This window comes from Belonocnema kinseyi, chromosome 9 (genome assembly GCF_010883055.1).
Source record: "Belonocnema kinseyi isolate 2016_QV_RU_SX_M_011 chromosome 9, B_treatae_v1, whole genome shotgun sequence".
Lineage (NCBI taxonomy): Eukaryota > Metazoa > Arthropoda > Insecta > Hymenoptera > Cynipidae > Belonocnema > Belonocnema kinseyi.
The window spans coordinates 83,917,903-83,938,340 of NC_046665.1; the positions used below are offsets into that span (position 1 = coordinate 83,917,903).

Genomic DNA, 20,438 nt, shown 5'->3' on the forward strand with positions numbered 1-20,438 from the left:
TTTGAAAATTAAAATTCGAAAATTTTTTCTAAAGCCTCCAGGGGACTTCGTTTTCGCACGAAAAAATTTTATGTGCCCTTATTGCATCCGAACCCACAATTAATATTCTTGGTTCTATATTCACCATTTCAGTGAAGTATTCAATTGCTTGATAGAAAATTATTGTTATTGTTGTTGAAAATCAATACTTTTGGAATTAATATTAATCTATTTTTGTTGTGGATTCAGCTATTCTCTTGAAAATTGGTATTTTTTTGGATGAATTGATTTTTTTAAATTTTAAACTAATATCTTTTTTAGTTAAAATATGGACTATTACATTTTTCGTTAGGATTACATTTTTAATTAAACATTGAATGTATTGGTTAAAAGTTTAATTACTTTGTTAAAAATTCATTCTTCTATGAAGATTTATTATTTTAGTTGAAAAGTCATTTATTTGATTATTTGGTTATTATTATTAGTAGACACTCTGTAGTTTTACCTCAATCATTTCTTCCAACTGTTTCGTTCTTTTTTCGATATTCATTTTCTGATTATTAATCTCTTTCAAAGTTGTTTTCAAATCTTCAATCTGTTTTTGACAACTTTTTATTTTTACATACTTATTTTCTATGTCGATTTTTTTCTTTTTTATATTAGCGCGTTTAATCTGTGTTTGCTGAGCGCACTCTTCTAAGTTGTTTTTCTGCATTTGAACCTATAATACAAAGGAAATATAAATATTAAAAATCTCTTAATTACTTTCGATCATACATTTTAACAATACTTTGAGATTTGAATTGACTTTACTTGAGTTTCGTAATTTTCAATCGCTAATGAAAGCTGTCGTTGTTCTCCTTTAGCCATTGCAACTTTATTTTCCAATTGCGAAGTATTGTTCTCTAATTCTTTATTGTTTGCCAATTGGTTATTTAAGAACTGTTCAGCTTCTTGAAGTACTTCCATCTTTTCTTTTGCAATTTCTCGCAATGTTTCTATTTCCTATAAATTCAAAACAGGTTTCGATTTTTTAAGAGGAACTGTTAATCTTTTAAAGATCTTTCTTTATAGCTGATTCTCTATATTAATGTCACGTTTCATAGGACCAATTCTGCTTTTAAAAGTATTTTAAAATATGCTTTTTTTTGGCCAAAATATTTACTGTAAAATTTTTCTTTCTGATTTTTTTAAAAAGAATTTTCTGAAAAAGTCACTGATCCGACTTCCATAAAAATGAGTTTGATGAAAATTTGATAAAAGAATTTCAAAAAACAAGTTGTCTAATCCAATATTGCGAATTAAGCATTAGCTAAAGTAGGCGCCTTGTGCCTACAATAAGGAATTCGTAGCATATTAAGAATAAGTAAGTCGTTCAAACCTCCCCTTCCTAAACTTTCTCTCTCCTACTCTACATAAATTCCTCTACTTCCCTTCTCCTCCTCTAGTACCCCTCCGCCACTCTCAAACTTTTCCTTCTCCACCCTTCCTCAACTTTTTCCTCGTCTACTGTCCCCTCTCCTCATTTCCCACAAATTTTGCTTCCCTTCCTCCACTGGAGCTACGAAACTCAAAAAATATTAAAATAATCTCAATTTTATGAAAATGGATATCTTAAGATGTTTAAAACGAGACTCACGAGTCTAGGTTTCGCTTAATCCATTATGCGTCACTCCATTTTCAGTTTTAAAAAAAAGCAAGAACATTTACCATAAAAAGCTCTCTGTCCAAACCATTATAATTGACTTTAGATTATGTGGTAAAAGTATTGGATTATACAATTAATCCTTTTAGACGTATTTTTTATGTGGCGAAACCTTGAGTCGTTGATTGAAGCACCTTAAGGTTTTGGGGGTAAATTAATCCGAATATAGTAATAGAATTTCTAAATTGAAAATGGCAGGCTTATAACATCAATTATAAATTTAAAAATATGTACCTTGAAGATTTAATTAAAAAAAAAAAGATTTAATTGTGATTGGAAATATTCTTAAAGATATTACACGGGGACGCAAAAGTGACCTTCATACGGAGAACTATGATGAACCCCCATGTTGTTACCTTGCGAGATTCTTGAATAGTGTTGTCCCTTTGTTTCAAAACAAGAACACTCTGGGTCCACTGATCAATTAATTGACGTCTTTCTTTTAAAGATTGGACGTACATTCTTGCAGTACGATCCAGAACGACTTCCATCTCATTGACTTTATCAACAGCCTTCACTATTCCTGCTTTGTAAACATCCAATTCCTCTCCAAGTTTCTGTCGCTTCAACTCATATTCCTAAATAATTATAAAATGCATCAATTATTGTGTCAATCATGTTAATTCAAATTTTGTTTAGCGGCCGTTCAAAAAATACGTCACACTGTCGAGCGAGGAGAGTGGAGGGGGGGGGGTTGTAAAAGGGGTATGGCGATTTGTACCGCAGTCAGGGAGGGATTCACGCTGAATGTAACATCATACACGGAAATTATAAATGTGAATAATAATTTTTTGATTGCTTGAACAAATAAAAATTAGTCATTTTTGTTTATAAGTAAAGCATCTACCTACATAAAGACGTTGCATTCTTTTCCCTAATCCCATCTTTAATCTTTTTGAAAAATGCCTCTTTTCTTCCCAGTTTACAAGAAACTTTCTCTTTTACTCGTTTTTCAAAAAGATTTATGTATATTGTGAAAAATTTGTTTTTAGGTTTGTGTAGCCCGGCAGAAACTCCTATAGTGTCGGTCGGGTTTCCATCCACCCTTCCTTCTGTTGTAATTTTTTTAGTACAGAAGGTGAGGAGAAATGTAAGGAGGGGTAGAAGATGAAGAGAGTGGACATAAGGGAAGGGGCATTAAGAGGAAGTGAGTGAAGAAAAAATAGGGGCAGCGAGAGGAAACGTGGGAAGGGGAAATATAAAAATTCAGGGGAAATAAGGGAGAGAAATTAGAGGAAATAAGAAGAGGCGAAGTATGGGAAGTAAGGGAAATGAGTGGAAGCAAAGTAGGGACTGTCAAGATAAATGAAGATAAGGGTAGAGGAGAAATCAGAGGAAACTATAGGAGTGATAATAGGGGAAGTAAAGAGAAATTAAGGGAGGGGAAGTAAGCGGATGAAAGGTAGAGAAAATGACAGGAAATGAGGGTAGGGCTAGTAAAGCAAGTGTGGCGCAATAAATGGGAGTAGGTAATGTGAAAGGAAAATGAGGAAAAGTAATGGAAGGGAGTCTGGAGAATTAGAGGAAATGAGGGAAGAGAATTAGAGGAAGTAAGGGGAAATTAGGGAGTGGAAATAAGGGAAGTGAGTGTAAGTAGGGGAAATGATTATATATGAGGATGAGTAGGATAGGGGAGTAGGATAAACACAGTGTTATTTTGGAAAGCGAGAGAGTGGGGTGTATAGGAGGAAGTTGGGGAAGGAAGTTGGTGAAGGGTGAAGTGAAGAGCGGGGAGGATAAGAATGCATAGGTAGTAGGGGAGGAAAAGTACGAGAGGGGAGGTTTGAACGACTTAATTAATGTCCACATAGGTTACGAAACCCTTTTCTGTAGCCGTGAAGCACCTACTTTAACTAATTTTTTTTTAGTTGAAAATTAACTTTCCTAACAGAAAAAATTTAACTTACCCATTTTTGACTGAAAATTGATCATTTTTCAAGTGAAAATTAAACTACTAAATTTTTCAATTGAGCATTTATATTTTTTGGTTAAAAATTAAACTACTTGGTTGAAATTTAAACTACTTTGTTAAGAATTCCTTTTCCTTGGTTGAATATTAAACTAATCCAATATTGTTTAAAAATGGATCGTTTTTAGTTGAAAATTTATATTTTTTGTTGGAAATTCGTCATTTTAAGAAGAAAATTGATATTCTTCATTAATAGGTTAACCGCTTTGTTAAAAGTTAAACTATTTGGTTAAAGATTTATGTTATTAGTTGAAAATACGGTTTTCAATTTCAAATTAAATTATTCCATTTTGATTGAAAATTAATCGTCCTTAGTTTCAAATTCAACTATTTGGCTGCAGAATTTATCTGTTTTTTTTTAAGTGCATCGATTTGGTTTTAATTGTTTCCCCTCTTGAAGTAGAATTATTTCTGGTTGAAAATTCAGCTCTTTTATTGAAAATTCGTCTTATTGATTTAAAACTTGATCCCTTTTGCAATAAATTTGATCTTTTTGGTTAAAAATGCAACTGCTTGTCTGAAATTTAATCTTTTTTGGAGAAGGGTATGACTACATTTTTGAAAACTTGTCTTTTTGAAGCTAAACTCGACAGTTTTTGATTTGAAATTAAAATCTTTTTTAGTTGAAACATCAACTATTATATTTTCCGTTAAAAAATAATATTTTTGGCTAAAAATTTAACTATTTAGTCGGAAATGAAACCGTTGTAGATTGACTTTTAATCTTTTTTGTTTAAAAATTTGACCATATGGCTGAAAATTCATTTTTGTAGTTCGAAATTTAAATATTTTTTTATTAATTTAACTATTTTTTTTAAATTTTCCCTATTGGTAAAAAGTTAAACTATTTAGTTGTAAATGTGACTGCTTGGTTCATAATTATTTGGTTGAAAATTCATCAGTATAGGTCGAAAATTAAACTAAATATATGGGTAAAAATCCAACTATTTGGTTGAAAATTCAACTTTTCTGTAAAAAGTCATCTTTTTTATTTGAAATTCAACTGCTATGTTGAAATTTATGTTATAAAAACTCTTGTTTGAAAATTCAACTGTCTTCTGAAAAATCTATATTTTTTCGCTTAAAGATTCGACTCTTAGCTTAAAAATGCAAATGTTTGCATATTCGACCATTTTGTTGAAAATTCATTTTTTTAGAATGAAAATTCAATCATTTGGTTAAAAATTCAGCTCCTTTGATAAAAAATTATTTTCACATTCTCATCATTTATGATTGAGAAAGTAATTAGAATTGTCGGAAATTTGACATAACAATTTTTCAACGGATCTCCACGTTTCGAGACCCCCTGAATCCGAAAATCAAGTTTTTACGATGGCGTCTCTCTGTCCGTCCGGCCGTCCGTCAGTAAACACGATAACTCTTGAAAAAATGAACAGAACAAATCCATCTTTGGCATACTTTTTTTAGGTCCTAAAAGAAAGGACGAGTTCGTTAACCAGTCATTTTTGATAAAAATTAAAAAAGTGAGCGCATTTTGAAAATTTTTTAAGCTACTTTTTTCTGAATTTAAAAGTTCTATGTACGGATATTTATATCATTAAAAAGAAAAAACAATTTATCCTTATGACTTTTTCCGACAAAAAGAAAATTCTCAGAGTTATAGCATTTTCAAAAATTTTTCAATTAACCGAAAATCAAAATTTTAAACCAAAAAACGCACGATATGAAAAAAAGTTAAGAGGAGAAAAACATTTATTTTTTAAAGCCCTACAAGATTATCATAATAAATTTTTGGATTTTCTTGAAAAATCGGAAATTCAAATTTCGATTGCACAAAAAATAATGAAAAATCAAAAATTCCATTTTGTGATCAAACTATGTAGCACACGAAAAAAGATAAATTAACAAAAATTGTTATCCCAAAAAAGATCTACAATTTCGTTAAGAATTACTTCTTGATAGGACGCGTACATTTGGTTTATTCGTGAAAAATAACATTGAAAATAAAAAAATAAAATAAAAAAATCCGAGCGCGGAGCGCGAGGTAACCCATTATCGAGCGCGAAGCGCGAGATTCAACCGTCGCACGCCCTAGTTTTAGTTACATTCAATTGTTTTTTATTTAAAATAACAAAGTTTTTTGTTTACTGAAATATCAACTATTATTTATATTTGTCTTTCAGAATTAATCTTTTTTTATTAAAAATTCAACTAATTAGTTGAAAAATCAACTATTTTGTTGTAAATTAAATTATTTGAAAAAATTTAACTATTTTGTTGAAAGTTTAATTATATTGCTGAAAATTGAACTTTTTCGTTGAACATTCGTTTTATTCTCTAAAAATTAAACTATTTGTTTCAAAATGAAACTATAATTGGTTAAATTTTAATATTCTTTGTTTGAAGATTCGATCATGTGGTTGAAAATTCATCTTTGTGTGTCGAAAATTCAATTATTTTGTTGCAAGTTTCATTCTTTTTGCAATTTTAAACATTTCTTTAAAAGTTATTTTTCTGTTCAAAAGGTCAACTCTTTTGGTAGAAACGTTCTTAGTTAAAAATGTAACTGTTTGGTTAAAAATGTTGTTTTTGTTGTAGAAAATCTTTCTTTTATCATGCTTGGTTGAAGATTCAACATTATTCTAAAGAACTCATCTTTCTCGCTTGAAGATTCAAATACTTAGTTTAAAAAGTAACTTTTTTCGTTTGAAGTGTAATTTTGTATTAGAAATTCTCTATTGAAAATTCATATTTCTGGGTTTATAAAGGGGATCTTGAAGGGGGGGGGGGGATATTCTTATTTTTGAAATCATCCTCGGGGGTTCAAGCTTTGTGTGATGATCTGTGACGAAGAAGTGGAGGGGTGAAAAAAGTGTTTAAAATAGCGCAACGCAGTTTGTGAACGGCCCCTAATTAATGTAAATTTAACTTTTGTTTATTAAACTTGCCTTGTATTTCTTAGCGTCCGATTTGATGAATTCCTGAATTAATTCATTATCTTTACCTTCGCGTTGTAAAGTATTCTCCCACTGAAGCAAACGTGTTTGATCCAATTTTATAGTAGATTGGATGGATTTTAATTTGTCACTAATTTTTGCCATATCCTTTTCCATGCTTGTAATTCTTTCGGTAGCCTCTTTTTTTTCTTTATTGTATTTGTGAATTTCTTGATTGAGACTAGACAATGTAGATTGAGATGTTCTATAAAGATTATTTTCAGCTTCAATCTGAACTGAATGAGCTGTGATGAGATTCTGATTGTGATCTCGCTGAGACTCGAGTTGGACGACATTCTTCTTTATTGTTGCAATAAGTTCTTCCTTAGTTTCTAATTTTAATAATAATGATGCTTTTAACTTCCTTTTTCTTTCCACCTTTGATGAAATGAGAAATTTTTTATTATTAAAAATAAGTGTATAAATACAAATTATAATATTAATTTAATGAATAGGTATGGGTATTTTCTGACCTCTTCTTCTAGTTTCTTGTTCTCTTCATTAGCGATTGGAATCCGGAAGCCATCATCCCATCCAAGTTCGGTCAAAACTTCCTCGATTGTTCCCGACATTTTTAGATAATTTTTATTACCTGAAGATAATCACTTTCACTTTATCAGTCAACCCGATTAAATACAGTCTCATGGTTAATGGAAGTGTAATAATCAGAAAGGAAAAAAGTTTCTGTCGGACTCCATAGTAACCTGATCAATATATCCATGTGCTCTAACCCACTAGGATAATAACACATATTTACGTTTGTATCCTCAAATAATTTGTATGTGATTTGCCTAACCTTTTGACAGTTCCAATTATTAAAAACCACTTAACGTCATTTTCGATTAATATCTCCAAATTATCTCGAAACAATTGTTGTCGGGAAACCCGCGTTCATGCTTGGATGAAGTTGTCGTTCCTTTATCACGTTTGAAATAAAAACTCTGCAAACTTCAGCTTTATGAGAAATGTAAATAAAAATAATAATATTCAATAGAATAAAGGTATCCATCTTTGATATATACAGATGTAATGTGTAGATTTTTGAAGATAATAAAAAGAATTTCTTTAAATTCCTTGGAAAATTTAAAGTATTTTTTACTTTGAAAATTTAATTTTGAGAGTAAATTTAAATAGGGTTTAAAACATTTAAACATATTTCCAAAGTTATTAAAACAGAATCTGGAAGATTTAAAGGCAATTAAAAATTTTTTTTAAATGTTAAGAAATGTTCTAAAAAAATCGAATAATTTGAAAAGATGTTTCGAAGATTTAATGGTTTTAGAAATGGCAAAAAAATAATGAAAAATTTAAAAATATTTCTAAAATTAAAAAAAATGTAAATTTTTAAAGATTTTGAAAAAATTTCAAAGCTTTTGAAGAAGATTGAAAGATTTGAAGAAATTAAAAAAACCTTTTTTAGGATTTCTGTGAAACTTTGGAATGTCGTTTTATTTTAAAAAATTAGCTTTGAAAGAAAATTTAAAAAAAATTGAAAATGTTTCAAAAGATTATAAAAATCTCGAAAAAACTCCTAAAATTGTGTAAAATCCTGTTAAATAACAAAATTATACTTTTTCTACATGTCTGAAATGATCAAAAATCATTTTTAAATTTTCTCAAGAATCTAAGGAAATTGATGTTTCTATGACCTAAAAAACTAAAAAACAGATATACTTAAAAAAGAAATGTTCTTTCGAAATTTTTATTTTGTATTCAAAATTATTTATCCTCTCAAATTATAATTTGGGTGAAAATTTTTTCCATTCAATTTTAATTAGGATGATATAATATGATATAATATAATTTTCTCATATATATTTTTTATATTTAATTTTTTTATATTTAATATCTGACTGAAAATATTTGCAGTTCTAAATTCTAATTAAAATAAATTCAATAAAAACAAGAAGAATATAATTGTAAAGAGCCGATTAAGGAATTAGGTATTTTCACTCCAATCAACGGCTAACTTCACTTCGTATATTGGAGAGGGGGAAAACAAGGGACCAAATGCATGGGATTCAGTTCATTTTTGCCCTATTTTGCTAATATCTTCGTAAAAGTTAATTTTTTCTGTATAAGTGTATTAGAAAAATAATTTTATTTTGTAATTATTATTTAATGAAATAATAAAATGATAATAATTATTATTGATTACAAAGATATTACATAAATAAAGATCTGTTCCATGCATTTGATCTATTGTTTTCCCCTCAGCTTTTAACAAAGTGAAGTTAGCTGATGGTTGAAGTGAAAATACCCAGTAGAATTAATTTGTATAAATTTATAATGAAATGAAACTTTCAAATTTCGACAAAAGCGAAATAAAATATTTAAAAATATCTAAATAACTGCACTTGAATAAACAATGTTGTCAATTATTTTTCATAAAATAAACAATATTGCCAAGTGCGCCTTAATTGCGTACATTTTCATTTTTTATATTATATCGCTAAGCAAATGTTATTTTTAAAATAAATTTGAGAAGCTTTATTAACGTTTTAACGTTTTTTGTCCTAAGCGTTTTATTTTTATGATTTATAAACTTTTTTATGTTAAAAATGTAAAAAGTATCTGTAAAAATGCAAAATTTTTTGTAAATTAAAATAAAACAATACCCTTTATCTGTTAACATTTAAAGTTTTCTTAATTTTTCAGTTACAAATATTTTCAGCACATTACAATTTTCATCAGTTCAGGAAAATTTATTGATTTTTTTTCAATATATTGATTTCAAAAAATTTGTATTGTTACTCCACAAAATAAAAAATGTCTTTCAAGATTCCTAAGAATATGCATTTTTATTTTAAAAAATTATTTTAAGTGATTATTTAAAATGATTTTAAAAGATTAAAAGAGATTTTAAAAGATCACCAAAAATTTCAAAATTTTTCGTAACAGGATCTGGAAAATTTAAAGGATCTTTTTTTAATTTTAGAAATTTAAGAAAATGTTTGGAAAAATCCGAAGAATTTTAAATGGTATTTAGAAGGTTTAAAAATTTCGGAACTCTTTAAAAGAATAATTTTAAATTTGAAAAGTTTTCCAAAAATTTTGAACAAAATGTAAATTTTTGGGGATTTTGTGAAAATTTCGAAGCTGTTCAAGAAGTTTCAAGGCTTCAAGAAAATAAAAAACTTTTCTTCAGATTTTTTAGAAAACTTTTAATGACTTTTTGTTTTGAAAAACGATTTTTTAAGAAAATTTGAAAAATGTTTCATTCTTTTTCTCTCAAGCACGGGAAATCTTTTTAGTGAAAAATTGAACTAGTCGGTTGAAAATTTGGCAGTTTAATTCTAAAATTAAGCTATTTTCGAAAATTCGTTCTTTTTGGCTTAAAATTTATCTCTTCAATTGGCAATGGAAATATTCCGTTAAAAATCCGTCTGTTTGGTAAAAAGTAAATCTTCTTGGGAGACAATTTATATTTCCTTTTTAAAAATTAAACTGTTTTGCAGAAAATTCGTCTTTTGGGAAAAAATGTAATCTTTTTTGGTTAAAAAGGTAATTGGTACAAAATAAGTAATTTTTGTTATTGATTCAGCTGTTTTGAGAAAAATTTGAATTTTTTAGGATAAATTGAATTTATTTTTATCTCAAATTAAAATATATTTTTCTTGAAATATAAATCATGTATTACATTTTTCGTTGAGAATATACTTTGAAATACAAAATTTAATGTTTTTCTTTTAAGAATGTTTTTAAACGTTATTGATAGAAGAGAACATTTTAATTGTAAATGTCTTTTAATATCGGAAAATAATTTCGTTCTTGAAGGACGTTACAACACTATAACTTATAAACTTTTTCATTTTCAAAGAAATGAGAAAAATTAAATTACGAAAAAAATAGAAGATCTTAATTTACTTTTTTTAATTATAGGAAAACTTTAATTTTTTTTTAAAAGACATTTCGAAAGTTTTAAAGTTTTAAAGATGTACCAAAATAAATTCAAACTTAAAAACATTTCAATGAAATAAAATATTTATCTTTGAAGATTTAGAAAAAAATGTAAGAAGCTTTTTATGAATTTTAAAAGGTTTCAAGAGAAACAAAATGTTTCTTATGATTTCCGGAAAAATTAAAAAAAATGTTAGCTTACAAAATTTATTTCGAGAGAGCATTCAAAAAGATTTCAAAACATTCTAAAATATTTCCAAAATATCCAAAAAAGAATCTGGAAAATTTTAAGACAATTTTCTTAATTTTGCAGAATTTTTTCAAAATCTTCTGAAAAATTCTTTTCACTGTAAAAGATATTTACAAGTTTTAAAAAAATTTCAAAAATAATTTAAATTTGGAGAAAATTTGACCAAATTTAAAAAAAATTTAGATTTTTAAGATATCAAAATAAAATTTTGAATCTTTTTAAAAAATTAAAAAAGTTTAAAGAAAATAAAAAGAATCTGAAGATTTCTGAGAAACTAAAATTTAAAAAACTTTTAAAAATATTACAAAAGATCTACGCAATTGTCGAAAACGAATCCGGAAGATTTTAAGAAATTTTTAGGAATGATTCGAGAAATATTTGATAGAATGTCCAAAAGTTCTTAATATATTTTTAATGGCCTCAATTTTTTCCTGCAATTTAGTCAAATATAGGGTACTTAAAAACCCTATAAGTGAAAAATTGGATTTTGCAAGTTTTTAAATTGTCTTGTAAACAAAGCAGTACTTTCATTTCATAATTTGATGTTTAAACACATTTGTCAAATAATTTATTATTGCTTATAGCAATTTTTGTTAGAACAGAGTTAGAAAATCGCGTCAGTCCCGTTTTTGTCCGATTTTTTCAACGTAAAACCATTTAATATTAATTATAACAGTATTATCTTAAAATAATGCTAGAAAGTTGCGGTAATTTCTGAAACATTAAACTTTTTGTCCACTTTTCACTTAAAGTCAAATAATAAATAATGAAATTGAAAAAACATGATTGTTACAATAAATCATTATTGTTTATAACTATCCTCTTTTATAATAATGCTAGATAGTTTGCGACTTTTTCTAAAAAGTTCAGTTTTTATTTTTCCTTTTGGTTAGGAAGAAATAGTGTATATTAATCCTAATAATGATTTAAACAAAACGACTCTCAGTAATTACTTCCAGAAAAGTTTATATTTAATATGAATCAATAGAAAAATGGAAGAATATTTAAAATTTCTGTTTCATTTCAGAACAATATATTTATAAAAATCTGCCCGCCTTGCGGGCACATTCTCATCGCGCGCTATGCGCGCGACTCACTTCGCCCGCAAGTTTGAGCGCGCCTAAGGTGCGTGCTCGATCTTTATGCATCGACTTTTTAAAACTAAAGTTGAAAACATCGACAACAATAATTTGGTGATTGTGAATTCTCTTTTGTTAAAGCTCCTTCGGCTTTAACGAACACATTCTCATCACGTATCTCGTGCTTCGCATTCGAGTTTATCCCTGAAATTTTTAATCATTCCCATAAATGTATATTATTATAATTCATAACTTACATTGGTAGTAAAACAGACATAGTTTCATTGTCCCGTTTCAAAAAATGTTATAATAATCTTGTAGGGCATTTCTAGTAGCTTATTTTCGTGTGTTTTGTTGGAATTTTGTAAATGCTTTAACTCTGGTAATTTTTGGTTTTATGAAAAAAGTCATCAGGATAAATTGTTCAACTTTTTGAATACTATAAACATCCGTACAGAAAATTTTGAAAAAAGAGATCTCAAAAATATTCAAAAGGCGCTCACTTTTTGAATTTTATATCCAAAATGGCTGGCTAACAAGCTTGACCTTTAGTTTAGGACACTAAAAGAATGTCAGAGAGGCCAATCTAATAGAATGATTTTTTCAAAAGTTATCGTGCTGACAGACAGTCAGAGAGGCATAAATACATACAGACAAACCGACAGACATACACATTTGTAAAAACCTATTTTTGGATTCAGGGGTCTTAAAACGTGGACATTTTACAAAAACTGAGAGGGTCAAATTTGACATAAATCTAATACCTTCTCTGACGAGAATGTAAAAAGAAAAACATTATTTAAAAAATGATTATCTCTAATGTTTATTTATTTTGTATTTTTTATCTAAAAACCAAAGCAAACTGAAAATTTTTAGAAAAAACCACAACTTGCAAGCCTTTATCTAAAAGAAGATAGTTATAAAAAATAATAAATTGTCAACAAAATGATGTTCCTGAACTTTCATTAATTATTACCTCACTAAGTAAAAAGTGGTCAAAAACCTAAAATATTAGAATAACCCGAAACTATCTAGAATTAATATAAGATGAAATAGTTATAAACAATAATAATTTTTTTAAACAAGCATGTTTGATAAATTACAATTGTGACCTCACTATAAGTTAAAAATATACAAAAGTTGAAAAAACCTATTTTTCGGATTCAGGGGTCTTAAAACGTGGACATTTTACAAAAACTGAGAGGGTTAAATTTGACATAAATCTAATACCTTCTCTGACGAGAATGTAAAAAGAAAGACATTATTTAAAAAATGATTATCTCTAATCAATTCAATCAATTGTGACCTCACTATAAGTTAAAAATATACAAAAGTTGAAAGTTTAAGAAAATACAGAAAAAAAACTTTAACTTTCTAATATTATTCAGAGAGAATAATACCAAGAATAATAATAATTGTTTCAAAAATCACGTTTCTTAACTTCAGTTAATGATTAGCTCACACTAATTGAAATTTTGCAAAGTGTGGGAAATTGTAGAAATAACTGTAATTTTTAAACATTATTTGAAGAGAATATTTTTACTTCTAACTCTATTCTAAGAGAAAAGGCTAAAAACAATAATAACCCAGGTATCACAAAAGTTTCCCTAAACATTCCTGGAACATTCCAATGAAAGGTTCAGAGAATTAAAAAAAATGTTCAAAGAAGGTTCCCGAAAGTAGATAAATATACGCGTATCCAGGAAAGTTCCCCAGGAAGATTCGGGGAATGTTCGTGAGGAATCTCATTCATTAAAATATAATGCGACCATTTTTTAAGAACACTCTCAGAATCTTTCTTGATACGCGGACGTGTACCTACATCCAGGAATAATCCTGGAATATTTTTTTACGAACATTCTCAGAATCTTTCTTGATATGCGAATGTGTACCTACTTGCAGGAACCATCCTGGAATATCTTGGGAATCTTCCTTAATACGTGGATGTTTACTTATGGTACTACCGGGATTCTTCCTGAAACATTTTTCGAAATTCTTTGAACAAAACTCAACTTCTCACTTATTACGAAAAGAAATGTTGAGATTCAACTTGGTTAACGTAGTTTTCATTTTCAAAAGAAAAACTGCATAATTTTTTTTATAAATTCAAACTAATTTGGGGGTGATATGCATGCAAATTACAAAAAATGTTCCAACGCATTTTTGCATCACCCTTCTATAGAGTCTTTAGCTTTTAGTTGAAAAATGTGTTGTTCAGATCAACAGTTTTAAAAGAAGGAGCGAAACCCCGTTAAAGAACCAATTTTCTGAAAAGTTTACCATGAAAATCAAATTTAAAACATATTCCTAATCGGCGTGTTAAAATACATCGGTATAGTCGGGTTTTTATTAATCAAATTTATAAATAGAGCCCAAGTTATTATGTAAGAAAGACCGATCTGTTTTCCATTTTTGGACATTTTTCAATTCTTAACTTTCACCCTCTGCATGCTTCAGGGAAATGAACGGAAAAACGAGCCCTTTGGCATTTTAAAGTTGGAAATCTTGTATTTCAAATGAGATTAAGATAATGCAAATATATTTACTGGTTCTGGATTTATTTTAAAAATGGTGAAAAGGTGTCTAAGACGAAAATCTTTTTTGTATGAATTCACCTGCAGAGATAACCTAAGGTTTCTATTAGAAACAATGTTGGGTTTGCAAGGGAGCTGCAAAAAAAAAGGAACATCCAGTTTTTACAGTATGGTGAATGATCTTCGGTCTTCCTTAGGGAATATCGTATTTACTTTCGCTATAGCAAATATTTGACCGATTCCATTTTTATTTCCAGAAGTAATTTTGAGGCTGGGCATTTGTCAATTAATCTAAATTTGAAAAGATAACTCTTCCGTTGAAAAAAGTAAAAAAGCTGTTGTGTGAACGGATGACATTCAACTTTGGGGACATTAAAAAACTAATTGGTATACTACAGTTATGAGTAGTAAACTTATTATAAAAATTATTTTTTTTATTCTTGAGGTCTGTTATATTAAAAAACATAACTAGCAGATTCTATAATTTAAGAATTTACATAAATGGAAGCCAATAGGTTTCTCGGGACAGGATATTGTGGATTTTTAGATTTTCACACATACATTGCTTTATTTCAAGGTATTACATATTTCTATATTGCTTCTTCACATGTGCCATGTGGAAATACAATGAATATTACTCTCGATGTAGGTTATCATTATTTTTGAGTGATCGATGAGCAGCATTATCTTGAGATGCTTGATGTACATGCAAGTAAGTGGTATCAGGCAATACTATGCTATGTTCTTGTGGGTGAGGGACAGCATAATTTTTGGGAACTCGAAGAGCAGTATTCCCATGAGATCTTATAGGAACATGCAGAGGAGTGCCATCGGGCATTAGTACGATGCGGTCTCGAGGGCGAGGGACATCATTATTTTGGGGAGCTCGCAGAACAATATTCTCATGAGTTCCTATAAGAACATGCAGAGGAGTGCCATCGGGCAATAATGTAAGACGCTCTTGCACTCGACGTGAATTATTAATTTCTTTAGAAGTATCTGCAGGCCTACTTGCATTTAATTCTGCAAGAAAAATATTGAGAATTATTACAATATCTAAGCTGTCCAAATTGAAGATTCTTAAGTTGTGAGAGATTGAAGTTAAAAATTGAAGGTTTTCAAGTTTAATTTTATCTGCCTAGCCAAGGAATGCAAACCCTAAAATTTAAAGGTTCCGTGGACCAAGGGTACCATCCAGATCCATACAGAAGACTTTGGTACACTATTTTCGTTAAAAATAGTAAAATACTCCATTCTTCTTCAATGCTACGTTAAATTTAATTTAATTGAAATAAATATATATGCCTGCGGACATGAGCTTATGTTTAAACGTAGGTCTAGGTACAGACCTAAACTTAAGTCAGATCTGATTTTTCTTCCGACCACTTGAACCAAGTTTTGAGAAACGACACAGATTGAAGTATTTCTAATTCCAAATTCTTAGAAACTTTAAACTTTTCATGTTTGGGCTTTATTTTGCAAAACCAACCATTCGAACACTTAACGAAAAATTAGTCGATCAAAAATTGATAGTTGGAAGAAAATATTTAAAAAATCATAACATTCCTTAGAAATTTATGCATATAGTACACTTACGAATATTAATAAGAAAAAAGAGGAATGTGGTAATAAGTAGAGTATTAATAACGATGTTCATTGTTTCTCTGTAGATGTAGATAGATTTTACGGCTGATGACTGACGACTTTCTGCAATACACTCAGTGCTATTTATTCTGAATTTCAATATCCAATTAGTCGGATTTGTCAGATATACCTGCAAGACATTCAGAATGATTAAAAATTATAAAATATTTAGATTACATGGTAGAGGAAATAAATGAAAAATCTCTTAAGAGGAAAAAAACGACTTTGATCATTATAAAGTATGGAAAAGATGTTAAAATTCAAGTTTGCTTACGTCCGTGAACGAATAATCCACTTTAAGATGGAGAAAACAAACTTTTTTTTTCAATTCTCTACAAATCTTCCAGACCTTATTCAAAAATGAATTCAGAATATGATGTTACGTGTCGGTAATGGAAAATCTAAAATAGAATTTTATTAAAAAGTAGTTTATTATGAGTACTTTGAATATGCATGATTAATTTATAGCCCATAGATTAATTGTATTCTAAACCAGTTCTTATTTTTCTTATCTTTGTGCAAAGAGTAAGGAGTCAATATTTTAAAAAATGAAACAGGCTAAGTTATGTTTAAAAATTTAGAATAGGTTCTTTTTCTTGTTTCAATAGACTTAAAAATCTTACATCATCGCATTAGATTATTAAATTTGTATGTTTTTCACCTTTCTCATTTTTATAACCTTTGCTTAATTACCCTGTGCATTTATTGTATTATTGATTCGTTTATTTCCAACGCTGTTAATTGAAAAATTTTTATACTACGAAAACAAATTCAAGAGAAAAAAAGTTTTATTTTTTTGCTCAGAAATTCTAAAAATGATTTTATGAAACTCTTCTGTTCGTAAATAATGAAATCGCTGAAAAAATGGTTTAAACCTAAACTGACCAGGTTTTAGAAAAAGAAACAAGATATTCGTAGTCAGGAGACTTTTTTGACCTTCTGAACGAAAGGTGTCTCGTGGACCTATTAGTGCAAACAGAAGTGTAAGTGGTGATTCGATTAGTAACGCATTTTCTTATGCAAAAAATGGTTTTATCTAAACCAAGAGTATCGAATTATTGTTGCAAATTGATATTTGCTTTAAACAGTGGAAAATTAACTAAGCGAAGGAAAATTTTTATTGAATGCATGAAATGATAAATTTGTTTTTAAAAATTAGGTAGTTGATTTAGTCAAATGTAATCAAGAAATTAAATTACATCGACAGAAGTATAAGTTTTTCTTAATTGAAAGATGTCATTTCTTGGTTGAAAGGAGCCTATCATAAATTTTAGCAGATATTTCATAGAAAAAATGGGTTTTCAATATTAGTAAATATTTTTGTGATTCTAAGATGCAATGTTTTGTTCGGAATAATGATGTAACAAAGCTGACAATATAAACATTGATTCAAATAACGAAGACCTTTATTTGATGAAAAGGGAGAATTGTTGTGAAAGTTACGCATTTTATGAAAATAAACGCAGATAAAATAAAACAAATAGTGCATGAGCCTACTGCTGTTTAAAAATGTTGAATATTTGAAATATAAAAATTTTAATATAGGATTTTCTCAGAACTTTAATGTAATTATAATAATTATTATAAGTTAGTATTAATTTGTTGAATCATGACTATCCACTATTGCAAAAGTTTTTGGGTTACTTATGACGTAGATAATTTCTGTTGTGACATAATATGCTCTGCACCTGGCAAAATTTGTTCTGAACTACTGAAAGTTGCAAATCAGAAATTAAGGAGTTCTGGACAAGAAGGCGACAGGCGCTCGAGAACGAGTAAAAGCATTGTCCAGGCTGTGACGTTAGGTATCAAAAGTGAAATTCGAAATTTGAAAACACTAAAAATATAGTTAGATAGCTCTTGAAAAATGAACCTGAGTCTCCATTTACAGTTTTCTCTCGGGCTGCAAATTTTCTAGTAAATAAATAAAAACTGACTGATTTGATTTTTAGTTCCATAATTATAGCGAGTATATTACGAGCTCGCGAGACGACATCACAGGATGTTTCAGGGGACGTCGCCTGAAGACTGAAGCATCCTCCTTGCCCATCCTTTGTTTTGTCCACTCGCTCACACTAGTCAGCGTTCCGGCGGCGTCCCCTGAAAAATCCTGTGGTGTCGCGTCGCGAGCTCGTAGTATACTCGCTGTAATTATGGAACTAAAAACCAAATCTAATTGAGATTTTCCAAAAAGTTGGACAATACATTGGCGGAAAATTCGTTCGCTTGAAGTTTATCGTAGCTCAAACTTCCTCGCTCACTTTTTTAATGTGAAAGTCTAAAAACGTGGTTTTCATTTGGATTAAAAAAAAACATTAGAAATTAACTTTCGACCCTTTTTGGACACTGTAGCCTCCGCTAGAGTGTCACGAATAAAACTCAAAAATAAATTTGTTAATTAGTTGATAAACGAATTCCTTACGGCGAGTTGAATGTGAAAAAACATGGTTTTTTCAATTAAAAAAAAGTCAGTTTTTATTTATTTACTGGAAAATTTGCATCCCGAGAGAAAAACTGTAAATAGAGACGCAAGTTCATTTTTCAAGAGCTATCTAACTATGTTTCTAGTTTTTTCAAATTTCGAATTTCACTTGTGATACTTGACGTCACAGCCTGGACAATACTTTTACTCGTTCTCGAGGCCTGTCGCCTTCTTGTCCAGAACTCCTCAATTTATCATCGAAAGAAATATTTGTTTAGAATGATCAATTTCTTTTTCATAATCCTCATAAAAGTTTCGTTAAATGGATTTCATAAACATTTCATTTAAATAAATATTCTTTGCACTGAAAATAAATGTACAATTGAAATAAATATGCATTGAAATATATCAATATTTAATTTGAAAAAATATTTTTGAATGTATATGATTATGTTCAATTATATCAACAATTACGTATCGGCAAAAAATATTTCTTGACTCAAAAAAACCTTAATTTTTTAATTCACAGATGGAACGATTTCATTGAAATAATGATATATTTCTTAGGGTATGAAAAAAATTGGTAAAAGTTTCAGTTTCTTAGCTCCGAAGAAATGATTTCTTTTACTTTATAATATTCATATTTATTGCCGAGAAATATTTCTTTGTACTAAAAAAATATCAGCAAAGAAATGATTTCTTCGATTTGAAGCATGACTTTTCTGCCTCCTTGGATCAAATTTTTTTCAGTGTAGAGTTATTGCGCGTATTATTAAATCTATGTTTAGTTTTAGAGAATTAATTTCAAATGCTGTTAAAGAAAGGGTTAAAAATTTAGTAGCAATGATGTTAGAACTAGTATGTATAAAAAAGAGATACCATTGTTGTTATTATTTTTGTTATTTGTGGACAAAACTTCGGCAAGAATCATTTCTACATATCATATTGTTATTTTATGTACGTGCGCTCCTTGAAAACTGCTTTTGTTAATAAAACCTCATTATATTTTAATAAATATTTACATTATTTGAATAGTAACAGGATATGTTAGCGTTTTCCACCAAAAATCGGCATTCAAAAAATCAAACTTCTAATTTTGAACAACTTGAGGCGATGCTAGTGTTTTTCGTCGGAAACTAATATTTTTAACAAAAGTGCAAAGGTGTAATTATCTACTTTAGCGGACCGAGTGAACGGAAAGGATAGTCTACCGAGTATCATCATAGTCTCCAAATAGTATTCCTTCCGTATCATGCAACAAACACTCAAAAACAGCAAGATCAACTTTTAAATGAGTGAAATTCAGGTTCTACGTTAAAATTCCCATTAGAAGGTCCAGGAGTAATCGCAATAGTTTTTTTTTGCAACCGTAAAAAGTTAAAAAAAAAATATAAGACCTATAACGCCTGTTGACTGTTACTTACGGATCATGCGTTTGAAGCGTAGCAGTCATATATTAATTCTCAAGTTAAGTTATACATTCGCAGCATTCATCAAAAATATTGTCCTTGTCTTCCTTTTATTTTATTTTAAATAATAGATACAATGAAATACAAAATTGTTGCATCAGTATTAATTTTAAGACCTTTGCCACTCACCTATTATGGTATCCTCTGATGTATTCTATCAATCAAGGTGATACTATAAACGTCTTTTGAGATTCGAAGAACATTTATATATACGAAAAAGTTGATAAATCTGGATTTAAAACCGCTGCTTTATTATTGACTTCTAATTCTCCTAAATGTGACAATAAACGATAAATTATAAATATTTGTTCTAGAATGCTGATTTTTATAAAAATTTAATTTCATAATTAACTCAAAAGATTAAAAAATGAGTCACGACTTTCATTCTCTAGGGTAGTGTACCCAATTATTGGCAGGTTAAGGCAAGCTTCAAGCTTTGAGAAAGCAATTAATGTCAAAAATTGTATGTGCGATAAATGTAATACTGATATGTACTGTGATAATATAATAGGGTATTAAATTCTAAGCTT

At 28.8% G+C, this 20,438-nt stretch overlaps 2 protein-coding genes across 3 annotated transcripts in view; both read right to left on the reverse strand.

Moving 5' to 3' along the window:
* The window catches only part of LOC117179970 (coiled-coil domain-containing protein 39), a 26,143-nt gene extending 18,742 nt beyond the window's left edge, over positions 1–7,401 (reverse strand). The window contains exons 1-6 of one of the 2 annotated variants that reach the window (XM_033372229.1): positions 7,315–7,398; positions 7,084–7,202; positions 6,563–6,988; positions 2,041–2,262; positions 793–984; positions 485–700 (exon numbers count right to left, since the gene is read on the reverse strand). In XM_033372229.1, the coding sequence (XP_033228120.1) occupies positions 485–700; positions 793–984; positions 2,041–2,262; positions 6,563–6,988; positions 7,084–7,182 (1,155 nt within the window). In that variant the 5' untranslated portion in view covers positions 7,183–7,202; positions 7,315–7,398. Of the gene's footprint in view, positions 1–484; positions 701–792; positions 985–2,040; positions 2,263–6,562; positions 6,989–7,083 lie in introns of both variants that reach the window. The other variant, XM_033372228.1, reaches the window with a different exon arrangement.
* A 6,256-nt stretch (positions 7,402–13,657) lies between these two features.
* The window catches only part of LOC117180616, a 24,655-nt gene continuing 17,874 nt past the window's right edge, over positions 13,658–20,438 (reverse strand). Inside the window, exons 4-6 of the mRNA XM_033373106.1 lie at positions 15,970–16,147; positions 15,012–15,396; positions 13,658–13,814 (exon numbers count right to left, since the gene is read on the reverse strand). Coding sequence (XP_033228997.1) covers positions 13,658–13,814; positions 15,012–15,396; positions 15,970–16,030 — 603 coding nt within the window. The 5' untranslated portion in view covers positions 16,031–16,147. The remainder of the gene's footprint in view (positions 13,815–15,011; positions 15,397–15,969; positions 16,148–20,438) is intronic.